The following is a 25,725-nucleotide window of genomic DNA, read 5'->3' on the forward strand; positions in this document are numbered from 1 at the left end:
CCCCCCCGCCGCCCACCCGCGCGCATCCCGCGTGCATTCCCGCACCCGCGCCGCCGCCGAGTTAGTTGGGCCGGTCCCACGCACTCCAGTCCCGACGGGGTCCCCGCGGGCCACCTGCACCCGACCCGCAGCCCCCACCCGCCCCGGGAAGTGTGGGGTCGCCCCTAGAGGGGTGGCCCCGGAGCTGCCCCGTCCCCGTCCGCGGTGGCCCGGGGGTGTGGGGACAGCCCTTATCTCGCTCGAGTTTTCCACTAGTCCGGGACCCCGGGCGGCCCCACCCGCGCCCCCCGGCGCTCTGACTCGCGTCCCCAAACCGGTCTTGCAGGTCCCAGGAAGGTGGCGTCAGCATCTGCAGCCGCGTCGACGTTGTCGGAGTCTCGGCCGAGGACCCAGGAAAGCCGGACTGGGACCAGGGCCCCGGGCCTCACCGCGCTCCCCATGGAGAAGCCTGCAGCCTCCACAGAGTCCCCAGGGCCTCGACCAGTCCTGGGCCGAGAAAGTGTCCAAGTGCCGGACGACCAGGACTTCCAGAGCTTCCGGTCCGAGTGTGAGGCCGAGGTGGGCTGGAACCTGACCTACAGCAAGGCCGGCGTGTCAGTGTGGGTGCAGGCTGTGGAGATGGATCGGACTCTGCACAAGATCAAGGTAGGGTTGCTCTACTGCACCTGCGGCGGCGGCGGCCACTGCACCGTACTGCCTCTGGTGATACCTCCATCCACCTGGGGCGGGGGTGCTCTGGGTCCAGAGAGGGCTGCTGAGCCAAGCCCCCATCACACAGATGGGCCAACTGAGGCCTGGGGGAGGAAATGTGACTCATCTGGCTCTTCAGCTGAACCAAGTCATGCCTCTGTCTGTTTGGGGAGGGGAGGCTTCCACCAGAACCTCTATACTTAAATCATCCACCTAGCCCCTTGACTTGAGTCAACTCAGGCAGAGACTAGACTGATGGCCTTTTTCTCCCTAATTCTTGATTCTCTGCCTGAGCTGGGTCTCCTACCTGACTCCGCACCCTTCGGTGCCAGAGAGCTGATTTCTCCTGCCAAGTTCCGTGTTCTTCCCTTCCCTCCCCGACAGTTCCCCCATTTCCAAGTTTCCAGCATCTCCAAGTCTCCAGCAGGGGCTCAGTCAAAACTGGCAGATAACTCAAGGGAAGGCCTTGGATGTTGCTAACCTCACACTGGGCCAGGCTTGGGGTAAGCAGGCAACCTGGGATCAAGGAAAGCCAGCTTAGGGAGTAGTTGCAGATGATATCAGCCCCTCACAGCCATCCCTCTCTCAGGCATGACAGGGCAGGTACAGCGTTTGATGGCACGAAGGCTGGTGAAGCCTCTGGTCTAGGGATCTCAATCGCTGGCCATGACACATCTGGCATTGCTGGGAGTGCCACATTTCAAGGGTAGAAGATTCCTGAAGAAGTCTGTCCCCTAGCCACTCTCTTCTGCTTATGCTGTCCTGGAGCATTGAAGGGGAACAGGGGATAGGGGATGCATTTCTATTTCTAGAGGCCAGGACACTGGACTCCTTAGAGTCTCCTGCCTGGGGCTTGGTTTCTGACTTAACTTGGACATGCTGGCCTCACACCAGGATCCTGGGTCTCTGACCTTTCCCCTCTGACCCTGTGCCTTTCCATCTCATTTTGCCTTAATCATTTACAGCTTTGTCCATCTATCCCCAAATGGTCTGGCCTGCTCTTTCTGCCTTCCCCATCCCCCTCTGTGTCTCTTTGTCTGTATCCCAGCTATCTGACTCTGGGTTGACATGTACAACTCCCCCGCTGGGTCTCTGCCCAGGCTCAGCAGAGGCCTTTGAGCCTGAGCTTCTCTGAGGCCTAACCTGTGTCTGAACCCCAGCAGCAGAAAAGGGAAAAGCAGTTGATAGTTCCAGCTTGAGCCCAGGGGACGGGTCTTTTCCTCCTCATAATGTCCAATAGGGAAGGAATGTTGTTGGATAAGGAACAAAGTGAATGGAAGGTGAGCAATGAGCTTGGCTGTGACTGGAGAAAGGCGTAAGACTGGCAAGGGGTTAGGAAGTGTAGTTTCTCCCATGGGGTTGGCTCTCCAAGGGGAGGAAAGGGGAACTTGCTTCCACCCTCTGTCAACAGGGCAGAGCTGCCTTCTCCATCTGGCTTGGTTAATGAATAAGCCCAATCCAGCCCATGATGGGAGTTGGCCAATGTAGGGGACCAGGCTGCTGCAGACCCCTGTGAGAGGGGGTCTGACTTGGGATAAAGGGAACTTGAAGAAATTCCTGGGGTATGTGGGCTTCTGGGCAGGGTGTATACCTCCTCCCCCCGCAACAACCAGGACCACAACTTCCCTTTCTCTTAGGCCAAGTAGAGGCTAGTGCCAGGTCACCCCACATAAAGCCTGTTTACTATCCTCTCCCCTCACTTGGTGTACTGATGAGTATACTGAGGGTCAGGGCACAGCCAGGGACATATCTAAACCTCCAAAAAGCAGACCTAAATGAGTTAGCCTTCTAATTCTCACCCTAGCATTTACTTTTATACTGATGCCACTCCCAACTTTGTTTCCCATAGTAGAGGAGGTGAGCAAACCCTAGGCACAGGAAGGAGTTAGGCTATGGACATCACTAGGAGCAAGATTCCTAGATCTGGGCCTCTCAACATAGTAGATAGAATTCTGGGAGATGGGTAGAGACCTCTGAGCTTCCTGTCCCATGATTCCAGGACTCTCAGGTGCCTGGAAGCTAATCTTATTTCTCCTAAAAGCACTTGCTCCGAGCCAAGCATTTTCTCCCAATCATCTAATTTACCTTCCAGCCAATCCTGGGCTAAAGTTAGCTTGTCTTTCTTGTTACAGACAAAGAAATTGAGGTAGAGAGAAGTGATGGTACTTGCCTAAGGTCACACAGCAGCTCAGGCAAGAGTGGATAGAACCCAGGCAAGCCTGGCTCCTGGCTCCAAAGTTCCTGTCCCTCTCTGCATGGGTACACATCCTTAGGCAACATTGTGGCCTTTAACCCCATCAATAAAGCTTTGAAGGCATGAAGGACTTGATGTTCTTATCATCCTATTCTTGTTTGATGGATGACAAAACTGAAGCCCACAAGGGGGAGTGGCTTGCCAAGGTCATAGAACAGGTCAAAGGCAGAGTCCCAGATGTTTGTTCAACTTCTGCCCCTTTCTCTCCCCTTCCCTCCCCTCCATCCTGCTCCAAAAAAAAATACTCTGTGCTTGTGACTGGGGGGAGAGGTCCACCTACTTATTTACCTGATTGATTCCCTCCTCCTCTTCTTACGCTTTCTCCAGAAGTCCCTGGAAGCCTCCGTGGTTCTGGGCTTAGCAGTCAGAACCACGACAAAGCAAAGGGGCTCTTGGCAGCCATCTCCAACCTTTTCCCTCCCTTCTGGCCCCCAGCCTGGCTTGGCCTCAGGCCTGCACTATGCTCTGGACAGGAGATAGATACTGCCTCCTGAAAGTAAATATGAATTCTGGGTACAAAGCAAAGGACAGCTTAGAACCTGAACCCAGGCCTCCCCAAATCCAGGCCTTCTTCCCCATAGTGCATTAGTGGGGTGACACATGGCAAATGTATCATTCAACCAGAGCCAGTTGGAATACAGCCCTGCATGTGGTGTCCTTTCTGTTGTGTGTGACCTGGGCACATCTTGCCCGCTCTGGGTTGCCTGTCCACCTGCCATTGGGCCCTCCTAATTCCAAAGACATCTGAACTCAGTGCCTGTGCCAGAGCCCATGAGAAAGATGAGGAACAGGAGGATGGATACCATATGACGTGGCCTGCCCAGCTCTGCCCTGGATACCATATGCTGAGGTCTCCTGATCTGCTGCATACCCATCGCTATGTGTGGCTTACCATGTGAGAAGCAAAGGCAAAGACCTGAATCCTTCCTCAGTTTTCAGATCTTGGTTGCGATGGGACAGATAATTCCAGGTGGCCCCTGACAATTGCACACAACATAGGTTCATTGGCAGCCCACTGAGACAGGAGTAGGCTGGGATGGCAGGAGCCTTGAGGGGGGTTGGGGGTAGAACAGGTGTAGGAGGTCTCTTAGGGGACTACAGTATGACTGAAAACCTGGGGATTCTCTTGTGGAAGGAAGCTGAGTAATGGGGACCTGTCTCATCTGACTATCTCTCCCACAGCCCCTCTTCTTCCCCTTTGGCAGAAGCTCTAGGAACTCTGTCCAACCCTTTCTCACTATCCACTTGCCCTGTACCACAGGACCCCTGTATTCCAGGCTGCCACACCAGTGCTTAGATCTTACTCCCTGTTACCCCTCAAAAGCTCATTCTCTACCCCTGTCCCTGTGACATTCTCAGTAATGTCTGAGGGCCCTTCCCATTCTTTTTTTCTTTCTTTTTTTTTTCTGTTCATTTGTGGGGCTTGAACTCTGGGCCTGAGCGCTGTCCCTGTGCTCTTCAACTCAAGGCGAGCGCTCTACCACTTGAGCCACAGCGCCACTTCCGGTTTTCTAGTGGTTTATTGGAGATGAGTCTCATGGACTTTCCTGCCTAGGTGGGCTTTGAACCTCGATCCTCAGATCTCAGCCTCCTGAGTAGCTAAGATTACAGGTGTGAGCCACCAGCACCTGGCCCCTTCCCACTCTTTTTTTTTTTAATTTATTTTTTTCCTTCCCATTCTTTAATAGCCTCAAAAGTGTTTTTGGAAAATGGGGGCAAGGCCAGGGCATCTTCTGAATTCTTTACAACTGACCTGTAGGATGGTGGCACTCATTAGCCCCATGTGGTAGACATAGAAAGTGAGGCTCAGAGCAAGAGTTTACTTGTGCAAGGTAAAGCTAGAAGTAGCTGGAGCTGGATGAGAAAACAGGACCTTGGGCCACCAGGGCTGAGTTCTCTCAACACTTTGGCCTTGTTATTAGCACAGTTTGGACCTTTTGTACCTAGGACCCCATGGAGTTTCACTGTCTGTCCTTGTCTCCCTGTGCTGTGTCATTGTGGGAGGGCATCCTGGAGTGGACCCAGCTGGGTGAGAGCCCAGTCCTCACTATGTGACCTTGGGGGTCACTTCACCCTTCTGGGTCTGTTTTCTTATCTGTGGTGACAGGGGTGGGAGTTAGTCCGTGTTCACAGCCTCGAACTGAGTCAGTTCTGATCCTGGCTTGGCCTTTGTTCCTCTGGGACTCAGGTTCCCTATTTCTAAGAGAAAAGTGTTGGATAGTTTTCTAGAGACTATGGTGGTTTCTAGAGACTGTCTTAACCAAGAACAGAGGAGGATTGCACTGATGGGTACAGGGTAAGGACAGATGGCGAAAGCCATAATAGTGTTTCAGCAAGGAGGCTCATAGATGGGCACTTGAATCCAAGATTAGACCCTAAAGACTCCTATCCTGGCTCTAGCTCAGACTTGACAATGGGGACAACCAGAAGAAGGGGTTCCATAGCTGTCCTGGGCACCAGACTCCTAGAGAGCGAGTACACTTCTGGTGGTTAGAGTCCAGACTATAGAGCTCAGACACCGGAAAGGTCAGAGGTGACTGGGGGTGTTGGGGAGGCCTTCCTGGCATATCATATCATTGGATATGAAGATATGGGAGGAGTATAGGCTCTGAGGCCAGGCACTAGTGGCTTACACCTATAATCCTAGCTACTCAGGAGGCTGAGATCTGAGGATTGTGGCTCAAGGCCAGCCTAGGCAGGAAAGTCCATGAGACTCTTATCTCCAAATAACCACCAAAAAGCTGGAAGTGGAGCAGTTGCTCAAGTGGTAGGGTATGAACCTTGAGCAAAAAAAGCTCAGGGACTGTGCCCAGGTCCTGAGTTCAAGCTCCAGGTTCAGCAAAAAAAATAAAATGAAAGAAAAAGAGCACAGAGCTAGGCGCTGGTGGCTAACACCTGTAATCCTAGCTATTCAGGAGGCTGAGATCTGAAAATCGAAGTTCAAAGCCAGCCAGACCAGGAAAGTCTGAGACTCTTACATCTAATAAACTACTCAGAACAAGTTGAAGTGGCACTGTGGCTCAAGTGATAGAGTGCTAGCCTTGAGCAAAAGACAGAGCCCAAGCCCTGAGTTCAAGCCCCAAGGCTAGCGTGCACACGCGCACACGTACATGTGCGTACACACACACACACACACACACACACACACACACACAAAAGGTCTGGGAATGTGGCTTACTGTACAGTGCTTGCCTAGCATGCATGAAGTTCTGGGTGCTATTTCTTAGTACCTCATAAACAGAAAAAGGCCGAGTGGTGCTGTGGCTTGTGTTAGCCTTGAGCACAGAGAGGCTCAGGGACAGAGCTCAGGCTCTGTGTTTAAGCCCCAGGGCTGGCAAAACAAGAAAAAGAAAAAAGAAAAAAGCACAAGATTTGAATGCTGCCCCATCTTAGGCTCAACTTCCTCATCTGTTAAACATGGGTAGTAATTCTGGCAGGCCTGCCTTCCGGGACTTCATTTGTTCTTTCATTTATTCAGTGAGCACCCTGATAGCCTCTCTCTGCCTGACTTTGTGCTCAAGGTAGGAGACAGCAAGGAATCAGACCCTACCATCAAGGAGCTCTCAGGTGGGTGCTATCACAGGAGCCATGGAAACCCGGAAGGGGCATCTAATCTTGCCAGCTATGGGGGCCAAGGAAGGTTTCACAGAGGAGACTCCAGGGATTCCTTTGGAACTGGGTGGAGAAGAAGGAGTACAAGTCTAATGGCATCTAGATCCAGAGTGTTCCATATAGAGAAACAGCAGTGTGCCGGCTCTGAGGCATTTGGAGAGCTGTGGGTGGTTGAGTTTAGGGGCAGGAGGGGATTAGAAGACGAAATCAGAACCCCGGGGCAAATGGAAGAGTTTGAAAGACTTGGGGTATCAAAGTCTTAGACAAAGATGGTTGGGGAACATGCCTTTGTGAGCCTACAGCAAAGCAGAAGCTGTAGGGAATCACACTAAGGAGCCACATCCAGAGAAATTTAGGAAGAGCTGTCAAGCTGATTCCATCAGACTATGCAGTGTGCAAATTGTGAGGTGTGGTGCTTGGGCTGTAAGATGGTAGGGATGTACAGCCCCTTGGGTCTACCTTGGGAGTGGGTGGAGGATCCCAGTGCTGTGGGGAGCCCTCAGTCCCCTGTCTGGCTCTGGGCCCTCCACACTCAGCTCCCCAGGCTGTGGCTTTTAAACTTTAACGAGCCTCAGCTCAGTTTCCAGCTGAGAGTCTTTAAAGTTTCAAGAGATGAGAGAAAGGAGTGAGTACTGGAGACAGCTGGGTTTTCTTTCTTCTTTTGCCTGTCTCCATGCCTGGCTGGACCACTTGGAGCCAAAGCTGTAGGCCCAATGACCCCTGAGGCTGATACTCAGTGGGGATCTGGGGCCTTGGACAGGCTGCTCCAGATTGTTCCCGAAGGGGCAGTGGCCATAAGCTTGGGTGCCAGGTTGCCACCAAGTATAGATGGGGATGGAAACCTATTCCAGCCCTCACCACACTGCACACCTTTACCACGGACCTGGACAAATGATTGCTATTCCCGCAACAGGTGGTTCAGCAAAGCAACTTGAACCAGGAGTCTGGCTAGAAGTGTCCTCACTCCCCTGGGTGCTTTTCATGCCACTGTCACCTACCCCTACAATGCTCAGGCTGTCCTGCATGTTCCGGAGCCCTCAGAGATTCAGAAATACAGTCATGGAGAGCCTCATGCCAAATACAGACTCCTCTTACCCATCACTAAATGGAGCCCCATGGCAGTTGGCATTCTTTCCCGGGGCTTTAGCATACCACTTGCCTTCCTGCCTCTCAACCTATGCTCTCTATAGGGGTAGATATGCCCCATCCTGGATATTTATCTAGGATTCTTATGTCTTGGAGCTAATAAACAAAATATGCATATATAGAAGTAGAGGGTGACTCCTACCTCAGTCTCCCCGGTGATGCCTTGACCACTCAGTCTCATTTTTTAGCTTTTTTTTTTTTTGGCGGTTGTGAGGCTCGCACTCTAGGCCTGGGAGCTTTCCAGCTCAAGGAAGTGCTCTCTACCACTTGAGCCCCAGCGCCGCTTCCAGTTTTCTGAGTGGTTTATTGGAGATAAGAGTCTCATGGAATTTTCTGTCTGGGCTGGCTTTGAACCAGGATCCTCAGATCTCAGCCTCCTGAGTAGCTAGGATTACAGGTGTCAGCCACCGGCACCCGGCTCATTTTTTAGCTTTCATGTCACTGTGTCCATCTGTCACTGGTTCCCTGAGATCCCCCTTTCACAATCTCCTAGACACACTCAACTCATCTGTCTTTGGATCCTTTCAGATCTCCTGGGACCTAGAAGTCTTCAAGCAGAGGCCTGATAACCAGAGGGATGGATCTCTCTTATATTTCTTCAACATTCACTCAATCAGTCATTCATGCACACATTATTGGGAATATACCATATGCCAAGCATTGTCACATCCAGGAATTTAGCACCAAACCACACAGATCAGATACTGCAGTCATTGGATTTACATCTGATGGGGGGGAGCCAAGCAAAACAGAAGCAAACAATTAAAGAAGCAACCAGATGGTGGTTATATGTATGTTATAAGGACAGGATTGTGTGATGGGAATAGGAGATTCCAGTCTAGTTTTCTGTGTGTGGCATTGATCTGGGTGGTTGTGTGTGTGATGGTGTGTGACACCTTCAGCTGGCTAGACTGAGTTCCCCATTGGCAGGTACCAGGTTCCTCATCCCCTCTTTTTTTGGGGGGGGGTCCGGTCATGGGGCCTGAACTCTGGGCCTGGGCACTGTCCCTCAGCTCTTCGGCTCAAGGCTAGCGCTCTACCACTTGAGCTACAGCTCCACTTCTGGCTTTTTCTTTTTGCTTATGTGATGCTGAGGAATCGAACCCAGGGCCTCAGGCATGCAAGGCAAGTGCTCTACCACTGAGCCACCTTCCCAGCCCACCTCATCCCCTCTTTTCCTGCCTATTTAGCATCCCTGAGCAGGCACCTGACAAGGCTCAGTCAATCCATATTGAAGGCATCAGGTGTGCCTATAGTTGTGTCTGTGCCTGAGTGTGAGACTGTTTCTGTGTCTAGCGTTACTCTGTGTATGTGAGTCACACCCCCTCACTGCAGGAGCAGAGTTGTCTATGATCCAATTATGTCTCCTCAGCTGTCTCCTGGCAGCTCCACCCCCTGGGCTTAGCTCTGGCTCTGCCATGTTTTCTCCTTCTAGCCTCTGGGCCTATCTCTGAGTTTCAAGGTCTCCTTTTTGGGTGTGCTTCCTATCTGCCCTAATGTCTACACTCCTCTCCTTTCCTTTATGCCTTCTAACTACTGTACTAGACACTGTACTGGTGCTGGGACCTGGAGATGGATTAGACTTGGGCCTTGCTCCCAAGAGACCTGAGCCTGGTGCAGAGATAAATGGAGACAGAGGCTGCCCCTTGAGAGAAGTACTGAGACAGAGATTTAGGCTGAGGGTGACAGTCTGCATGGTGGTGGGGAAAGGAGCTTCACCAGGAGATGTTGGGTGGGTGCCAAGGGCCAGGCAGGAGACAGGAAACACTCCAGGTTTGTGAGTTACTCAGTGAGGTAGGCTTTCCAGGGGCAGGGGTGCAGGGCTGAGGCTGAAGGAAGAGAGATGCAGAGCCAGAGGGCAAGGGGAGGAAATTTTGGAGTTTGGACTTTATCTTGGGGGATGAAGGGTAGGGAGAGTGGACTTTCAAGCTGGCATGATTATGATTAGCTCTGGGTTTTAAGAAGCTCCCTGGTTGCAGGGAACTAATGGACAGGATGAGTCCAGAGCCATGCCAAGGTTCTAGGTATGGGAAAGGAAAGGAAAAGGCATGGGAAAAAGAGACTATAGTACTCTGTACAAAGAGAGCTCTGAGGCCTGAGGGCTTTCCAGGGTGTGATGCCCAAGAGGCTGCTGAAGGTGAAGTCATTCGCTTGCTTGATCTTTGGGGGTGGGAGGGAGACATCACTCACTGTGGTCCCTGAAGCCTTGGGAGGTATTTATCCCCCATCTATATTGATATCTAGTGGTAGGCCTGCCCCTGACTGGTCTCACTGGTTCCTCCACCCCCAGGTTTTCTTCTAGATTCCCCATTCTGCCTCTCTCAGCTCTTGCTCCTCTCTCTGACTCCCTACTCCTTCCCTAGGGCAGCATGAGGAGGCAGGTGGACCAGAGTAGGTCAGCTTCTGTGGGCAAAGTTGGATGTTCATCACTGCTAGAGCTGGGGCCTGCTGCCTGATTCAGAGAGGCTCCTGGAGACTGGAGGGAGGGAAAGATCATGGCAGAGCAGGAATGAGTCACTCAGCTCTGGATGTAGAGCAGCAGAAGGGCCCTGCTGGTCTCCTCTAGGAGCTCTGCTTGGAGAGACGTGGCAGGATTTCTACTCCAGATCCCCTTCCCTTCAGAAGAGAGGGCCATAGAAACTGTCTGGACATTTTGTAGGTGGGAATACTGAGCCAAGGTTCAGGAACGAGACCTTGAATTGAGCTCACAGCACATGCACTCTGTCCTTCCCCTCCATGACTCCCAGGCAAAGCCAGCCCTAACATCCCTTTCCCATTCTGTCCTGCCCTAAAAGCCTTCTCATGGGCGCCTCAGGTGTAGTCCTTGTCTGGCTAGGGGATGGCTCAACCTTCTTGGTTCTAGGGGAACAGACTCCTGGGAAGATTTTGGGTCATATTGGTTCCTGGCTGATTCTGAGCCCCTGTTTACTAAGGGATGTAACCCTTCCTCCTCCCAGGTAATGGAATTTGATGAAGCTGTCAAACCCCTATCATAGCACAGAGCCTGGCACAGAGCTGGCACCCATTAACACTTGCTGAATGGATGAGTGAACGGATGAATGAATGAACGGTTTGGCATGCCCAAGGGACAGCTCTGTTTCCACCTTATTTTTGTTCATTCACGGACACTCAGGTTACCTGTGTAGCTGTGTACACTACCTCCTTCCCCTGACCAGTGGCCGTTTCTAGTTTCCAGACATGTGCCAGCCATTCTGCCAGAAGCCTCTTGCCCCTCTTCCATTTGGCTGCCACTTGCTCTCCTGGCCATCCTTAAGGACTCAGCTTTGATGCCTCTTCCTGAACCTGCAGCTCTTCTTCCTTCTGTCCCGGCTGTGAGCTTACAGGGCTGTCCTCGCTTGTGCAATTCTGCTTCACCTGTGTCCCCTCTGGCTCCCACTCCCAGCACAATGCTAACCTTGGGCACAACTCAGTGGCACTCAAATCCAGCCAGACTCTGCAGCAGACATTTCTTTTACCTGGCTGTCTGTGCAAGTAGTGTCAGGGTCTCTCTGTGCTGAGCCTAGGCTTTCAGGTCTAGGAAACAAGGACTTGGGGACTTAGAAACCATTTTTCTGTGTATGTATGTGCTGGGCCTGGAGCTTGAATTTAGGACTAGGCATTGTCCCTGATTTTTTTTGCTCAAGGCTATTATTCTACCACTTGAACCACAGATCTACTTGCAGATTTTTATTGGTTTAAAGTGGAGATAAGAGTCCCAGGATTTCCTTCCCAGGCTGGCTTTGAACCTCAATCCTCAAATCTCAGCCTCCTGTGTGGCTAGGATTACCGGCATAAGCCACCAGTGCAGGCTTAGGCAGCACTTTTAATTAGAAAAGTGTGTGCATCTGTGCATGCGTGTATTTAAAGACAGGGACTTCTTATGTAGCCCAGAATACCTTTAAACTCACACTCTTCAGTCTCAGCCTCTTGAGTGCTAGTATAATAATGGTTCTCACCAAGCCTGGTAAAAGTGTATTTTTTGTATCTTGTATAATATGTGTTGTAGCAACAGTAATGGGAATCCAAAACTGAGAGTCCAGGTCTGTGCCTGTGCTCTCTGTTACTAGGGAGGCTGAAATCAGAGGATTTCTTTTTTTTGGGTCCGGTCATGGGGCCTGAACTCTGGGCCTGGGCGCTGTCCCTCAGCTCTTCAGCTCAAGGCTAGCGCTCTATCACTTGAGCCACAGCGCCACTTGCGGCTTTTTTCTTTTTGCTTATGTGGTGCTGAGGAATTGAACCCAGGGCCTCGAGCATGAAAGGCAAGCACTCTACCACTGAGCCACCTTCCCAGCCCCTCAGAGGATTTCTTGAGCTCAGGTGTTTCAGGCCAGTCTGGACTACATAGTGAGACCTCTGTCTCCTAAATAAATAAATAAAGCCAGGCACTGATGGGTCATACCTGTAATCCTAGCTACTCAGGAGGCTGAGATCTGAGAAGTTTGAAGCCAGTCAAGGCAGGAAAGTCTGTGACACTCATGTCCAATAAACTACTCAGAAAAAGCCAGAAGTGGCACTGTGGCTCAAGTGGTAGAGCCCTAGCCTTGAGCAAAAGAAGCTCAGGGACAGTGCCCAGACCCTTCTGTCCCAGCACACACACACACAAAATACATCAAGGGCTGGGAAGGTGGCTCAGTGATAGAGTGCTTGCCTTGCATGCATGAGGCCCTGGGTTCAATTCCTCAGCACCACATAAGCAGAAAAAGCCAGAAGTGGCGCTGTGGCTCAAGTGGTAGAACACTAGCTTTGAGCTGAAGAGCTGAGGGACAGCACTCAGGCCCAGACTTCAGGCTCCACGACTGACCAAAAAAAAAAAAAAAAAGAAAGAAAAGGAAAAAAATGCATTAAATAAATAAGTAATAAATCACCTAGAGCCATCCTTCCCTTATTGGAAACTTCTACTTAGTTACTTCCAGTTTCTTTCAGATAATTTGTACATAGTTATTTTGGCTTTTTTTTTTTTTTTTGCTTTGGTACTAGTCATGGGACTTAAACTCAGAGCCTCGGCACTGTTCCTGAGCTTTTTTGCTCAAGGCTAGTGCTCTACCACTTGAGCTATAGCTCCACTTCTGGCTTTTTTGGTTGTTAATTGAAGCTAAGAGTCACACAGGCTTTGCTCCTTGGGTAGCTTTGAACCTTAATCCTCAGATCTCAGCCTCCTGAGTTGCTAGGATTACAGATGTGAGCTACCAGCTCCCAACTGTACATAGATGGTTTTTTGTTTTTGTTTTTATTTTATTTTTTGCCAGTCCTGGGGCTTGAACTCAGGGCCTGGGCACTGTCCCTGAGATTCTTTTTGCTTAAGGTGAGCACTGTTTATGTGGTACTGAGGAATCGAACCCAGGACTTCATGCATGCTCAATAAGCACTCTACTACTAAACCACATTCCCAGCTCCAGTACATAGTTTTATATTTGTTTGTTTGTTTTTCAGTACTGGGATTAATATTAAGGGACTTTTACTTGCTAAACTAGTATTCTACCACTTGAGCCATGCTTCCAGTCCTGCTTTTAAGTTTGCATCTGTAGATGTTTCTCAGACTGCTGGAGTATAAACATTCATAAACATTTCTGGAAGCTGCTCCCACTATGCCTGTTCTAGGTTCTGAGGGTACAAAGCTGCCTCTATTATGACCCCTGCCTTTGGAGGGGGCACTGCCCTTGGCAACTCAGCAGCCACCATTAGGATGATGTGTCATTCTGAACCCAACCTGGCCTACAGATACTGGTGGTCCAGGTGGTTCTTAATATAATTTTCTAATTATGAATGCAATAATATATCCATGAATAGTGTAGCAGAACTTTTTTTTTCTTATTTTACTATTTCTTGAGTATAAATTATGAGTCAAGGGGTTCTGGGAACTGACTTGAATGACACATTTTTATGATTTTTTTATAAACATTTGCCAAAGCCAGGTAGGTGGCATCTGCCTGTGATCTTAGTGCTTGAGACTGAGGATCTCAAAACAGTATTACAGTTTGAGCTAGGCTGGGCAACCTATATATATAGATCAAAATTTCCATCCAAATTGTTTTCTAGAAAAGTGGAACTGATTTTTTTTTCTGCAACTGTGTAACATTCTTTGTTTTGTTGAGGATTGCTAAATATTGAATTTGGGGCTTGCATATACTAAGCATATTCTACCATAACCCTGAATGTCTGGTGTGTGTGGGGGGTGAGGGGGGAAGAGTGGTGTTTGAACTCAGGACCTGAGCTTGCTTGCTTTGCAAAACTGGTGCTGTACAACTTGAGCCATGCTTCCACCTGGTGTTTTGCTAGTTATTTTGGAGATGGAGTCTTGTGGATTTCTCTGCCCAGGCTGGTTTCAAACCAAGATTCTAATGATCTTGGTCTCATATATACCTAGAACTTTACGCATAAGCCATCAGCACCTGGCTGAGAACAATTTTATCATAACCTCACAGCCCTGGGTATTTTCTATATTCCTGTTAGTTTACTAAGTATAAATTGATGCCCTAGTTTTTAAAGAATTAAATTTATTTATATTTTTATTTTTTGAGATGGAGTCTTGCTGTGTTTTTCCAGGCTCAAATAACCCTCCTGCCTCAGTGTCCTGAGGAACTAGGATTATAGACACTCTAATTGTGTCTAGCTAATCTTCCTTTCTTTGACTACAAGAACTAGCAAAGATCATAAAGCAAATTCCAGAATCTCTCTGCCTTTTACTATTTCTAAGACACCCCAACCCCTGCATCCTTTTGTAAGAGGAGGATGGCATCAGTAGTGGTATCCCCTCAAGGAGAGAAATTTATACTCTAAGCTCTTATCTGTGCTGTGGTCCACAGGCCATGGCCCAGCATCCCAGCATCCTCAGTTATAGAAGCTCACACAGGTACAGCCTTTCTGTTGGCTCACGTCTCCATCCCTCCGTCCAGGTAGCTAGTCTCAGTTGAGTACTTGCTATGTGCCAAGATGAGCTAGGGGCTATGGTACTGCAGGAAAATAGATGCCATGGGTGTGTGCCCTGTCTAAACAACTTAGGAACAGGACAGGCTTTCTGGACAGGTGGCAGCAGGCCCGAGTTTGAAGACACACCAGGTAAGGAACCACTGAGGGGAAGTTCTGGGGAAGTATTTGGAGCAGACCTGGAGGAAGTTGTGTCTCAGCCACCTGTCTTGGCATAGATATCTTTCTTCCACCCTCTCCCCCTAACCTCTAATGTCAGTGCCCTGGAGCAGAAATTTTTCTCCTAGGGAAAGGAAGAAGGGGAAGGGCCTTGGGAATCTTGGAGGGTCCTGGAAACTCAGAGTCAAAGGGCAGATGCTCCTTTAGCTCAACATCATGGAGTGTCTGGGAGGACACTAGGCCTCTGAATAGTGTACCTAGCTGGCCTGTGCATCTCAGACCTTCCTTTCATGGTCGAGCATGGTGAGAACAGGTCCTGACTGCAGGTTGGAGTGGGTGGATCTATGCAGGCCCTGGTATGGAGGACTGTGCACCCCGCCCGCCCCCACCCCCGCACCCCCCGCCCATGTCCACCCATACTCTCTGTGGTATCTTGACATTTGGAGATTGTCATTGTATATCTGACCTTCAGGGATTAGCAGGCCCAGGGAGGTTTGAGACTCCTGCAGCCTGGGCAGGAGAAGGGCACCCACTGCTCAGGGCTTTATGAGGAAGTCTCCTTTAATCCTTACAGTACCACTTCCAGGGATGTTTCATTCTTGTTTGACAGATGAAGACACTGGGATGTAGAACTCCTGTCCTTTGCCCAGCATAAGGCACATAGCCAGGACATAGCAGGGCAGAAACTTGTCCGATACAGACAGACCAGAGTTTCTGGGTTAACTGCGCACCTGGAGGGTTGGCTGGACCTGGCAGGGCAGTGTGATAGCTGGAGGGTTCTCAGAGGGCTCTCAGCATAGAACCCAGTTCTGCTGGCTTTCAGGAAAGCTGTCTTTGAGGCTACTGAGTCTAGTCATTGAGTCAGGGACTTTGTTCAGAGGAAGCATCTGTGTGCTGAGCCCCACTGAATTCAGTGTGCACTCTGTAATAGCCACCAGTTAACCAAGACAGCCTGCAGTCACCAGCAGGTTTGGTTTCCCTGACACTTTGGAGTCAGGAACACATGTTAGCTCTGTGGCCTTAGCCCATTGTTTATCTCAGTTTCAGCACCTCTAAAATGGAGATGGTGACTCCCACCCAGATGTTGGGAAGGTAAGAGGTGATGTCCGCAAAGCAATACTGTGGTACATTTGATGTTTGGTAAATTTCAGCCTCCATGCGGTCCAGGTGCTCTTGTCACCATTGCAGGGTGATGAATTGATCAGTGACTCAATGATCATTGTGATATTGGGGTTGAATTACTGATTGAGATTGTGACTGATTTGATCCTTTGGGCCAAATTCCCAGTTGGATAACTTTTCCTCTCATTTGGGTCTGATTCTGTTGGTGATTGGTGATTCTGTTGGTTGAAGGTGATTGCTCTGCTGAAATGCTTTGGGTTGAGAAGTTAGCACAGCCTGGAGGATATTTTTCTCCTCTGAGTCTGTTTCCCTAGCAGTGATCTGCAGAATGAAGCTATCACTCCTGAAATTGGAAAACTTTGGGAAAATCCATGCCTTATAAATCCTATGGGCAAGGATACTGAGGACCCCGGGGGAGGTCTTAGGGAGATCAGACTTGGATCTTGGGTTAGACCTGGACCTTGGCAAATAGGGCCACCTCTCCCCAGCTTCTCTAATGCCGAATGGGGAAGACATCCCAGAGGAGCTCAGGGCAGCATGGAGAGAGGTGAGGAGAGGTGAGGCAGCGTGGAAAGATGCAGCCTGAGCACTGGAGCTGCTCTGTACTTCTTTGTCTAAGCCTCTGGCCTCCTTCTGCCTGAAACACTCTTTTCTGCTCTTTCATTGGCTTGGTTACTTGGGCCATTTGTATCTGTGACACTAGCCTCAAGCGAAAGAAGCTCAGGGAGGGCTGGGAAGGTGGCTCAGTGGTAGAGCGCTTGCCTTGCATGCATGAGGCCCTGGGTTCGATTCCTCAACACCACATAAGCAGAAAAAAAAAAAAAAGAAGCTCAGGGAGGGCTGGGAAGGTAGTTCAGTGGTAGAGCACTTGCCTTGCATGCCTGAGGCCCTGGGTTCGATTCCTTAGCACCACATAAGCAAAAAGAAAAAAGCCGGAAGTGGCGCTGTGGCTCAAGCGCTAGAGCGCTAGCCTTGAGCTGAAGAGCTGAGGGGACAGCGCCCAGGCCCAGAGTTCAGGCCTACGACCGGACCCCCCCAAAAAAAAAAAAAGCTCAGGGACAGTGCACAGGTCCTGAGTTCAATCCCCAGGACTGTCACAAAAATGAGAGGGGTGGGGAGAGGGGCACCAGGGCACAGTATAGGAAGGGACATGCTAATTTAACCTAGTCCTTGCTAGTGTGGAAGAATGCATGGCTACCTATGGAAGGCTGCCAAACAGTAACAGCTATTATTATTATTATTATCATTATTATTATTATTATTAGTAGTAGTAGTATTGCCAGTCCTGGGGCTCGAACTCAGGCCCTGGCCACTTTCCTGAGCTGCTTTTGCTCAAGGCTAGCACTCTACCACATGAGCCACGGTACCATTTCTGGCTTTTTCTGTTTATGTGGTACTGAGGAATTGAACCCAGAGCTTCATGCATGCTAGGCAAGCACTGTACCACTAAGCCACATCCCCAGCCTCTCAAATTTTTTATTTTTTATTTTTTGTCTGTTGTGGGGCTTGAACTCTGGGCCTGGGGACTGTCCTTGAGCTCTTCAGCTCAAGATGCATGCTCTACCACTTGAGCTACAGTGCCACTTCCATCTCTAAAATTTTTTTTATTTACTGAGTTAAATCTTGTGCCCAAGGCAAGAGCTGGGCTTGTTTAGTAAGACTGTCTGCTTTAAAGACTGCATGAGTCTCTCCTGTCTTCCTTGCTTGCCCAGTCCCTTCTGCCTGTAGCTCTGTGACCTTAGGATGCTGGGGGACTAATACCCAGAGGTTCTGGACAACGCTATGCCAATAGGAATCTTCATGCCATGGATATTCGGAGAGAATGGAGTGCTGGGACACATCCTGTGGTGACAGTTGCTCTCCCTGGGGCCCTAGTTTTTTCAGCTATAAAATGTCTGTATCTAGACTGCCATAACCAGACTTTCAGGCTTTCTAGGTTTATGGAGCAACTGCCTTCAGTCCCAGCTTCCAGGAGAAACTCCAAGTCCAGACTGATGAACTGACTAGCCCAGGGCCCAAAGGGTGTGGGTTCCCATCACAGGCCTGCCCTCAGTCTGCAGTGACTCAGCCTTACCTCCTCACCTGCTCTTCCAAAGCCTCTTAGAATTACACCTTTTGAGGTGTGGCGACCAGCCCCAGAGCAGGAACAAAGTACAAAGCAGGATGTAATTTCCTCCTCTTACTTGGCAGTTGACGTTGTTCCTGCCTCCTGAGGGCTGTGGAAAGAGCTTGGGCTGGAGCCAGAGGCTGCCCACTAGCTGAGGATGCCTGTTAACACGCTCCTGAGTGACCTGACCACTAGGCTTACCTCAGCTTCTTGGGCTGCAGCAGCCAAGATTCTCACCCAGGGTCCTGCTTTAGCCTTTCTCCTTGAGAATCTATCCCTAGTTTGGGGAAGCTTTTGAAGTTTCCCTTTTTATCTTTAAAGATAAAGTGCTAAGCAATGTTAATGCCCCAGGGGTCCCACTGGCTTGTGGCTCTGCTTACTTACTGTCTGCTGCCACAGAACCACTACAGCTCTGATCTTAGAGTGTAGGACATAGGTGTTGGGTGGGATAGGCAAGGTCTCTCCTTTCTAGTGAGAGAGGGCAAAGAGCGTGGGGAGGTAAGTCTGACCTGAAGGCAAGGCACAGTCCTAAGTCGGAGAGTCTAACATAGAAGCTGAATTGTGTGGTCCTTTGTCACTCAACACTCACATTTCTTTTAACATTCAGTGATAACATTTTTAGGAACCAAAGCATACTCAGGTAGGTATAAAAAAAAATAAGTGGATGTTTGATTAGGAATGCGGTATTTACATTGGTCTAAACTGGACTTAGAGAAATCCTGGTTTCCTCAGAAGTACTTGTTGGTTAGTATGCAGAAGGGCAGGTTTGCATGTCGTACAGCACCTGTACCTCTCCATTTGGCTGCTCAAGAAAAGGTTTTTGGCTACTCAGGAGTCTGAGATTGGAGGATCCAGGTTGAAGTCAGTCTGGGCAAAGAAAGTCCTTGAGACTCATATCTTAATTAACCACCAAAAAACGAGCTAGAGCTGTGGCTTAAGTGCTAGAGCTCTAACCTGGGGCACCAAAAAGCTCAGAGACTGTGCCCAGGCCCTGAGTACAAGCCTCAGGACTGGCGCGCGCCTGTGCGCGAACACACACACACACACACACACACACACACACACACACACACACACACACACACACACACACACACACACACACGAAAAAAATTAAAAAGGTGGTTGGGATTTGATTGTCCATTCCTATCTGGCCTCTGCTGACTTTTCCTAACCCACTTTGCTACCACCAAATCCTTCTGGTCACCTTATCCACTCATTCACTTTCTCATTAATTCCTGTCTCTATAATGTCTTGACTTTCATGGTCATGATGCTTACAAGCTAGTTCTGTTGTCCAGTGGTTTCCAGTTGGACTTTGTCTAATCTTTTTTTCTTCCTTTTTTCCTTTCTTTTCCTTTCCTTTCCTTCCCTTTCCCTCTTTCTTTCTTTCTTTCTTTCTTTCTTTCTTTCTTTCTTTCTTTCTTTCTTTCTTTCTTTCTCTCTCTCTCTCTCTTTCTTTCTTTCTTTCTTTCTTTCTCTCCCTCTTTCTTTCCTCTTTCCTTTTTCTTTCTTTCTTCCTTTCTTTCTTTCTTTCTTTCTTTCTTTCCTTTCTCTCCCTCTCTCCCCTTCCCTCTCCCTCCCTCTCTCTTTTTCTCTTTCTTGTTTTTTTAATTTTATTTTATTGTAAAGATGCTATACAAAGGGATAACAGTAAAAAAAAAAAAACAAAAAAAAAAAACAAAGGGATAACAGTTACATGCTTGCTTGCTTTCTTTTTGTTGGTCATGGAGGTTGAACTCTAGAGCCTGGATGCTGTTCCTGAACTCTTTTGCTCAAGGCTAGTGCTCTATCACTTTGATCCACAGCTCCATTTCCAGTTTGTTTAGTGGCTAATCGGAGATGAATATCAGGGACTTTCCTGTCACGGCTGGCTTTGTACAGGGATGCTCAGATCACAGCCTCTTGATAGCTAGGATTACAAGTGTAAGCCACCCATGTCCCATATAATGTTTGTTTAAGATTGATGTTATAAGACTTTGGGGCAGATATCTCATAAACAATACCTGTATTACTTTCATTGCATCCTATCAGTCAAGACCTGGTTGTCACTTGTCCTGTTACTAATGATGTTCATATGATCACTTGATTGAGGTAGGTTTTTTTTGCCAGCCTTCTCCACTATAAGATTACTTACTTTCCCTTTGTAATGAGTAAGTATTTGATAGGCAATTACTTTGGAACAATATAAATACCCCATCCCTAATCAAACATCCACTTTTTTTTTTGGCCATTCTTGGGGCTTGAACTCAGGGCCTGGGCACTGTCCCTGACTAACACTCTGTCACTTGAGCCACAGCACCACTTCTGGCTTTTTCTGTGTATGTGGTACTGAGGAATTGAACCCAGGGCTTCATGCATGCTAGGCAAGTACTCTACCACTTAAGCCACATTCCCAGCCCCCCACTTATTTTTTTATATCTACCTGAGTATGCTTTGGTTCCTGGAAATAGCATTATTTTAATAAACTTGTTCCAAATTTAGTCCATGGAAAAGTGACCAACTGTCCTAGTTTGCCTAGCACTGAGGTTTCTTAGGACTTAATAGTTTTATAGGCTGGGTACTGGTGGCTCATGCCTGTAATCCTAGCTACGCAGGAGGCTGAGATCTGAGGATCATGGTTCAAAGACAGCCCAGGCAGGAAAGTCTGTGAGACTCTTATCTCCAATAAACCAGTAGAAGATGGGAAGTGGAGCTGTGGCTCAAGGGGTAGAGTGTTTGCCTTAAGCTGAGAGCTGAGGGACAGCACCCAGGCCCAGAGTTCAGGTCCCACGACCGACAAAAAAAAAAAAGTTTTTTTTTGGTGGTTGTTGTTGGTCATGGGGCCTGAACTCTGGGCCTGGGCACTATCCCTCAGCTCTTTAGCTCAAGGATAGCACTATATCACTTGAGCCACAGCACCACTTCTGGCTTTTTCTGTTTATGTGGTGCTGAGGAGTTGAACCCAGGGCCTCATGCATGCAAGGTAAGCATTCTACCACTGAGCCACCTTCCCAGACCTAAAAGAGTTTTATAGCAAATGGGGAGTTCTTGATAAACCTAGGAGTTGATGGCAAATCAGTAGGAGCCCCTCAGGCTGGCTCTCATGTCTGCTGGACAGGATCACTGTCATTCTTGGAGTACTTCTTTTCTTCTGGGCACAGTAAGATGTTCCAAGTTCATCCTGTGCATTCTCTGACCTAGCACTGGAATGACTTCCTTCTCCAAGAAGACTTAGACTCAGGGGCCTTTTGATTCCAAGATACACCACACCATGAAAACTTGAGCCAGATGGACTCATTCAGCCTCCTTGCTTGCTGTACTCATGCTGCTTCTGGCCCTTGGCACTGGCTGCTCTCTCTGCCAGGGTTATTGGCACATACCTTCCCTCCTAGATGGCCCTTCTCCACTGAACCTGATCCCCATCCATCCCAAGGAGTTACACTGGACTCTTTGGGGCAACTTCTCATTTCCAAGCAGTTTTCCTCCTTCACCTGGAAGCCTAGGCTTCAGATTTCTCTTTGATTCCTCTTGGCTTGGAAGACAGAGCTGAAACTGGGGGCTGCTGGTTCAGTGATGGGTTTTAGTCACACCCTTTTCTAGGTCACACTTGGCAGGCTTTCTCCCTCTCTCTTCCTTCCTCCCTCCTTTCCTTCCTTCCTCCCTCCTTTCCTCCCTCCCTTTCTTTTCCTTCCTTCCTCCCTTTCTTTTCCTTCCTTCCTTCCTTTCTTCCTTCCTTCCTTCCTTCCTTCCTTCCTTCCTTCCTTCCTTCCTTCCTTCCTTCCTTCCTTCCTTCCTTCCTCCTTCCCTCCTTCCCTCCCTCCCTCCCTCCCTCTCTCTCTCTTTCTTTCTTTCTTTCTTTCCCTCTTCCTCTCCCTCTCCCTCTCCCTCTCCCCCCCTCTATTTCTTCCTTTCTTCTATTTATTTTCACTTTTTGGTGCTGGGCTTGAACAGGGCCTGGGCACTGCCTTGATCTTTTTTGCTCAAGGTTCACACTCTACCACTTGGGCCTCAGCTGTACTAATGACTTTTTAGTGGTTAACTGGAGATAACAGTCGTAAGTACTTTCCTGCCTAACATGGCTTTCAACCTCAGTCCTCAGATCTTAGCCTCCTAAGGAGCTACGATTACAGACATGAAACAAAAGCACCTGGCTAAATTATATTTTTATTGTATTTAAGTAGTTGTACAAAACTTAAAGATAATTAAAAAAACTTGGAATAAAAAAAATAAAAAAATTTTACACTAGAAAAAAAAAAGTAGTTGTATAAAGAAGCTACCATTAAACAAATCAGTTAAGTACATGAATCTTGATTGATGTTACCCTTTTCATCATTCTTCCCCATCCCTTTCAATTTTCTTAATTTTTATTTATTTATTTATTTATTGCCAGTCATGGGGCTTGAACTCTGGGCCCTCAGCTCTTCAGCTCAAGACTATCACTCTACCACTTGAGCCACAGCACCACTTCTGGCTTTTTCTGCTTTTGTGGTGCTAAGGAATCAAACCCAGGACTTCAGGCATGCAAGGCAAGCATTCTACCACTGAGCCACCTTCCCAGCCCTTAATTTTTATTTTTAGTCAGTCCTAGGGCTTGAACTCAGAGCTTAGGCACTGTCCCTGAGCTTCTTTTGCTCAAGGCTAATACTCTACCACTTGAGCCACAGCACCCCTTCTGGCTTTTTTATATGGTACTGAGGAATTGAACCCAGGGCTTCATGCATGCTAGGCAAGCACTCTACTACTAAACTACATTCCCAGCCCAATTTTCTTAATTTCATAGGATATGCATTGAATATTATAACAGTTCTCCCCCTCCTCCCTTTATCCATTTATCTGCCCCTTCCCCTTGACTTTCTTTTTTCCTTTCTCTTTTACCCCCTCCCTCTTCTTCTTTTGGTGCTGGAGACTGAACTCAGGGCTTTGCATATGCTAAGTGCACACTCTTCCAGTGAGCCCCACCTCCAGTTTGAACTTTAGTGTTTTGGGGTTGTTTTTTAGTTAGTTGTAGGGCTTGAACTAAGGGCAGGTGCTGTCTCTGAGCTTTTCATTCAAGGCTAATGTTCTACCACTTGGAGCCATAGCTCCACTAATAATTTTCTGGTGGTTTATTGGAGTCTCACAGACTTTCCTGCTTGGGCTGGCTTTAAACTGTGATCCTCAGATCTCAGCTTCCAGAGTAGGAAGATTACAGGCAAGAGCCACTGGTGCCCAGATTGGACTTCACTTTCTTATTTCTAAAATAGGGCTAACCCCCTAGAACATTACTGTAAAATGAGGTGCAATATTCCTAAAGTATTAGGTCTAATACCTGGTTGTATGGTCTCCCACTATGTCTTCTGTTGGTGGTAATGAGATATGAACTGAGGGCGGCCTCCTTGCTAGGTAGGCACACTACCTCTGAATCACATCTTGGGAGAGTTTTTATTTAAAAATTTCCCTCTCTTGGGCTGGGAAGGTTGCTCAGTGGTAGAGTGCTTGCCTTGCATGCATGAAGCCCTGGGTTCGATTCCTTAGTACCACATAAACAGAAAAACCCGGAAGTGGTGCTGTGGTCTCAAGTGGCAGAGCACTAGCTTTGAGCAAAAAGCAGCTTAGGGACAGTGCCCAGGCCTAGAGTTCGAGCCCCAGGACTGGCAAAAAAAAAAAATTCCCCCTCTCTGTCCCTCCCTCATTCCCTTCCTTCCTGTTACTTTTTAGTGGTGCTTGCTATTCAGGTGTTTTACCACCAGCACCACAGTCCCAGTCCTTTCTTGTACCTTTTCTTTTTTTTTTTTTTAATTTAATTTTATTTTATTTGAGAACATACTATACAGAGGGGTTACAATTACATGGGCAGGATAATGCATACATTTCTTACCAAGCATTGCAGCCTCCTCCTTTGTTTACCCTTCACCTCCCTTCCCAGCCTCCCCCCTCCCCCCCACCCAATTCTTGTACCTTTTCTAAACATACATTTGTTTTCCTAAAATGAGATGGAGATTATATTCTACCTTCCATTTTGTTACCTGGGTTTTCTCTCCGCCATTTTGTTCCTGCAAAATTTCAGCACATCGAATACTCCGATCACTCAAAAATGTCCTTAGAGGTGGTCTCCTGATCACTATGCAATCCAGGCCATACTTTACAGGTGGTTGGTATATCCTCTTAGACGCTTTGTCTTGCCAAGTTCCTTTGTTATGACCTTGACCTGTCAATGTGAAAGTGTCCTGTGAAGAGACGGGGCCAGTAGAATGTCCCCATCTGGTGTTGTCTGATTATCCTCTTATGGTGTCACATCGTTGGTTCCTCTTTATTTTCTGTGATCTGAAGTTTGTGTAGGGCCTGATGAGTTTGGTGTTATTAGAATCCTCAACAGGTGTGGCTTGGCCTTGCTGTGGGAGCCTGTCCCCATCATTAGGATTGAGAAGGGAGGCAGTGCAGCTCCTTCCTTATGTGGTTGCATGTCTCTCCTGTGAGTGCAAAGTAATATATGTGGTTTCCTTGCACTGCCTGAATGCTCTTTGAGACACCTTTATAGAAATCTCATCCATTTGCTGAGGGCAACTTGATCTTGGGGGTTGGGCTCTTGGGTGAAAAAAAAAAAAGAAATCACAGAACAACATTGAGTTTCATCTTTCAGAGTGCACGTCTAGGGAAACCTGGTCCTGTTTTTACTTACATTCCAGATATGTGAGCTGGGTTAAATTCCAGCTCTACTGCTTACCAGGCTGTGGGCAACTTATTTAACCTCTTTTAGCCTCAAGCTCCTCCTTGGGTTTCTCTTTGGTAGAGTTGTTGAGAGGGAATATTACAGTAAGTGAAGCTAATATGCAAGGATTATGAAGTAGGAAGATACTAATGATGGTTTTTTAATTACACACAAACATACACAACATGCACACACGTGCACATGCACACACATATACACACTCTGAGGGCAAGCAGTACAGCCAGGTGATTAGTATTATGAAAGGAAAGAAACCATGTATTAGAGTATTGGTTTTTCATTTCTGTTTTCATTTAGCATATATCAGTCCCAGGGTCCATCTGAATCAACTGCAAATTTCTTCTTGGGAGGAGCCACAGGGGTCTAGGAGAGCATCTATGTAGAGAATGTATGGGAGCAGGGACAGTCTCCCTGGGAAGGTTTCTGGAGGAGGGGCTGGTGCTGTATATGGATGGCTTCAGAGAGTGGCTTCTGGGGGAGCTGGACCAGGCTTGTGGTTAAGAAGTGAGTCCATGTTGGCTTCATAGCTCCTGTTCCTCCCCTTCTTCCTTCTCCCTATACTTGTATAGGGACCCTCTGGTCTCCTGGCCAGATTTCTGAGCCATTTGTGACCTTGACAATCATTGTCTGTCTGCAGTGCCGGATGGAGTGCCGTGACGTGCCAGCTGAGACGCTCTATGACGTCCTACATGACATTGAATACCGAAAGAAGTGGGATAGCAACGTCATTGAGACTTTCGACATCGCCCGCCTTACTGTCAATGCTGATGTGGGCTATTATTCTTGTGAGCAGGCACAAACATCCTCCTCCCCACTTCCCTCCCTGAAGCCCTCTCCATGGCCAACCAGCCAGAGACCAAGGCTATCCTCTCCTTGGGGCACAACCCATGGGTGCACTTACCAATATGCACACACATGTTCACAAAGATGTACCTCGCACAAACACAAGCACACTCCATCATGTCCACACCACAGCCACATATTCACACACATTTACACACACGGTCCCAATAATTCTGTTCTTC

At 48.4% G+C, this 25,725-nt stretch overlaps 1 protein-coding gene across 2 annotated transcripts in view; it reads left to right on the forward strand.

The window, feature by feature from the left end:
- Stard10 (StAR related lipid transfer domain containing 10) overlaps positions 1 to 25,725 on the forward strand; it is a 29,284-nt gene that overhangs the window by 139 nt on the left and 3,420 nt on the right. The window contains exons 1-3 of one of the 2 annotated variants that reach the window (XM_042689644.1): positions 106 to 150; positions 326 to 645; positions 25,338 to 25,485. In XM_042689644.1, coding sequence (XP_042545578.1) covers positions 439 to 645; positions 25,338 to 25,485 — 355 coding nt within the window. In that variant the 5' untranslated portion in view covers positions 106 to 150; positions 326 to 438. Of the gene's footprint in view, positions 1 to 105; positions 151 to 325; positions 646 to 25,337; positions 25,486 to 25,725 lie in introns of those variants that run through there. The other variant, XM_042689635.1, reaches the window with a different exon arrangement.

The sequence above is a fragment of the Dipodomys spectabilis genome, unplaced genomic scaffold, assembly GCF_019054845.1.
Source record: "Dipodomys spectabilis isolate Male_0828 unplaced genomic scaffold, ASM1905484v1 ptg000003l, whole genome shotgun sequence".
Taxonomy (NCBI): domain Eukaryota; kingdom Metazoa; phylum Chordata; class Mammalia; order Rodentia; family Heteromyidae; genus Dipodomys; species Dipodomys spectabilis.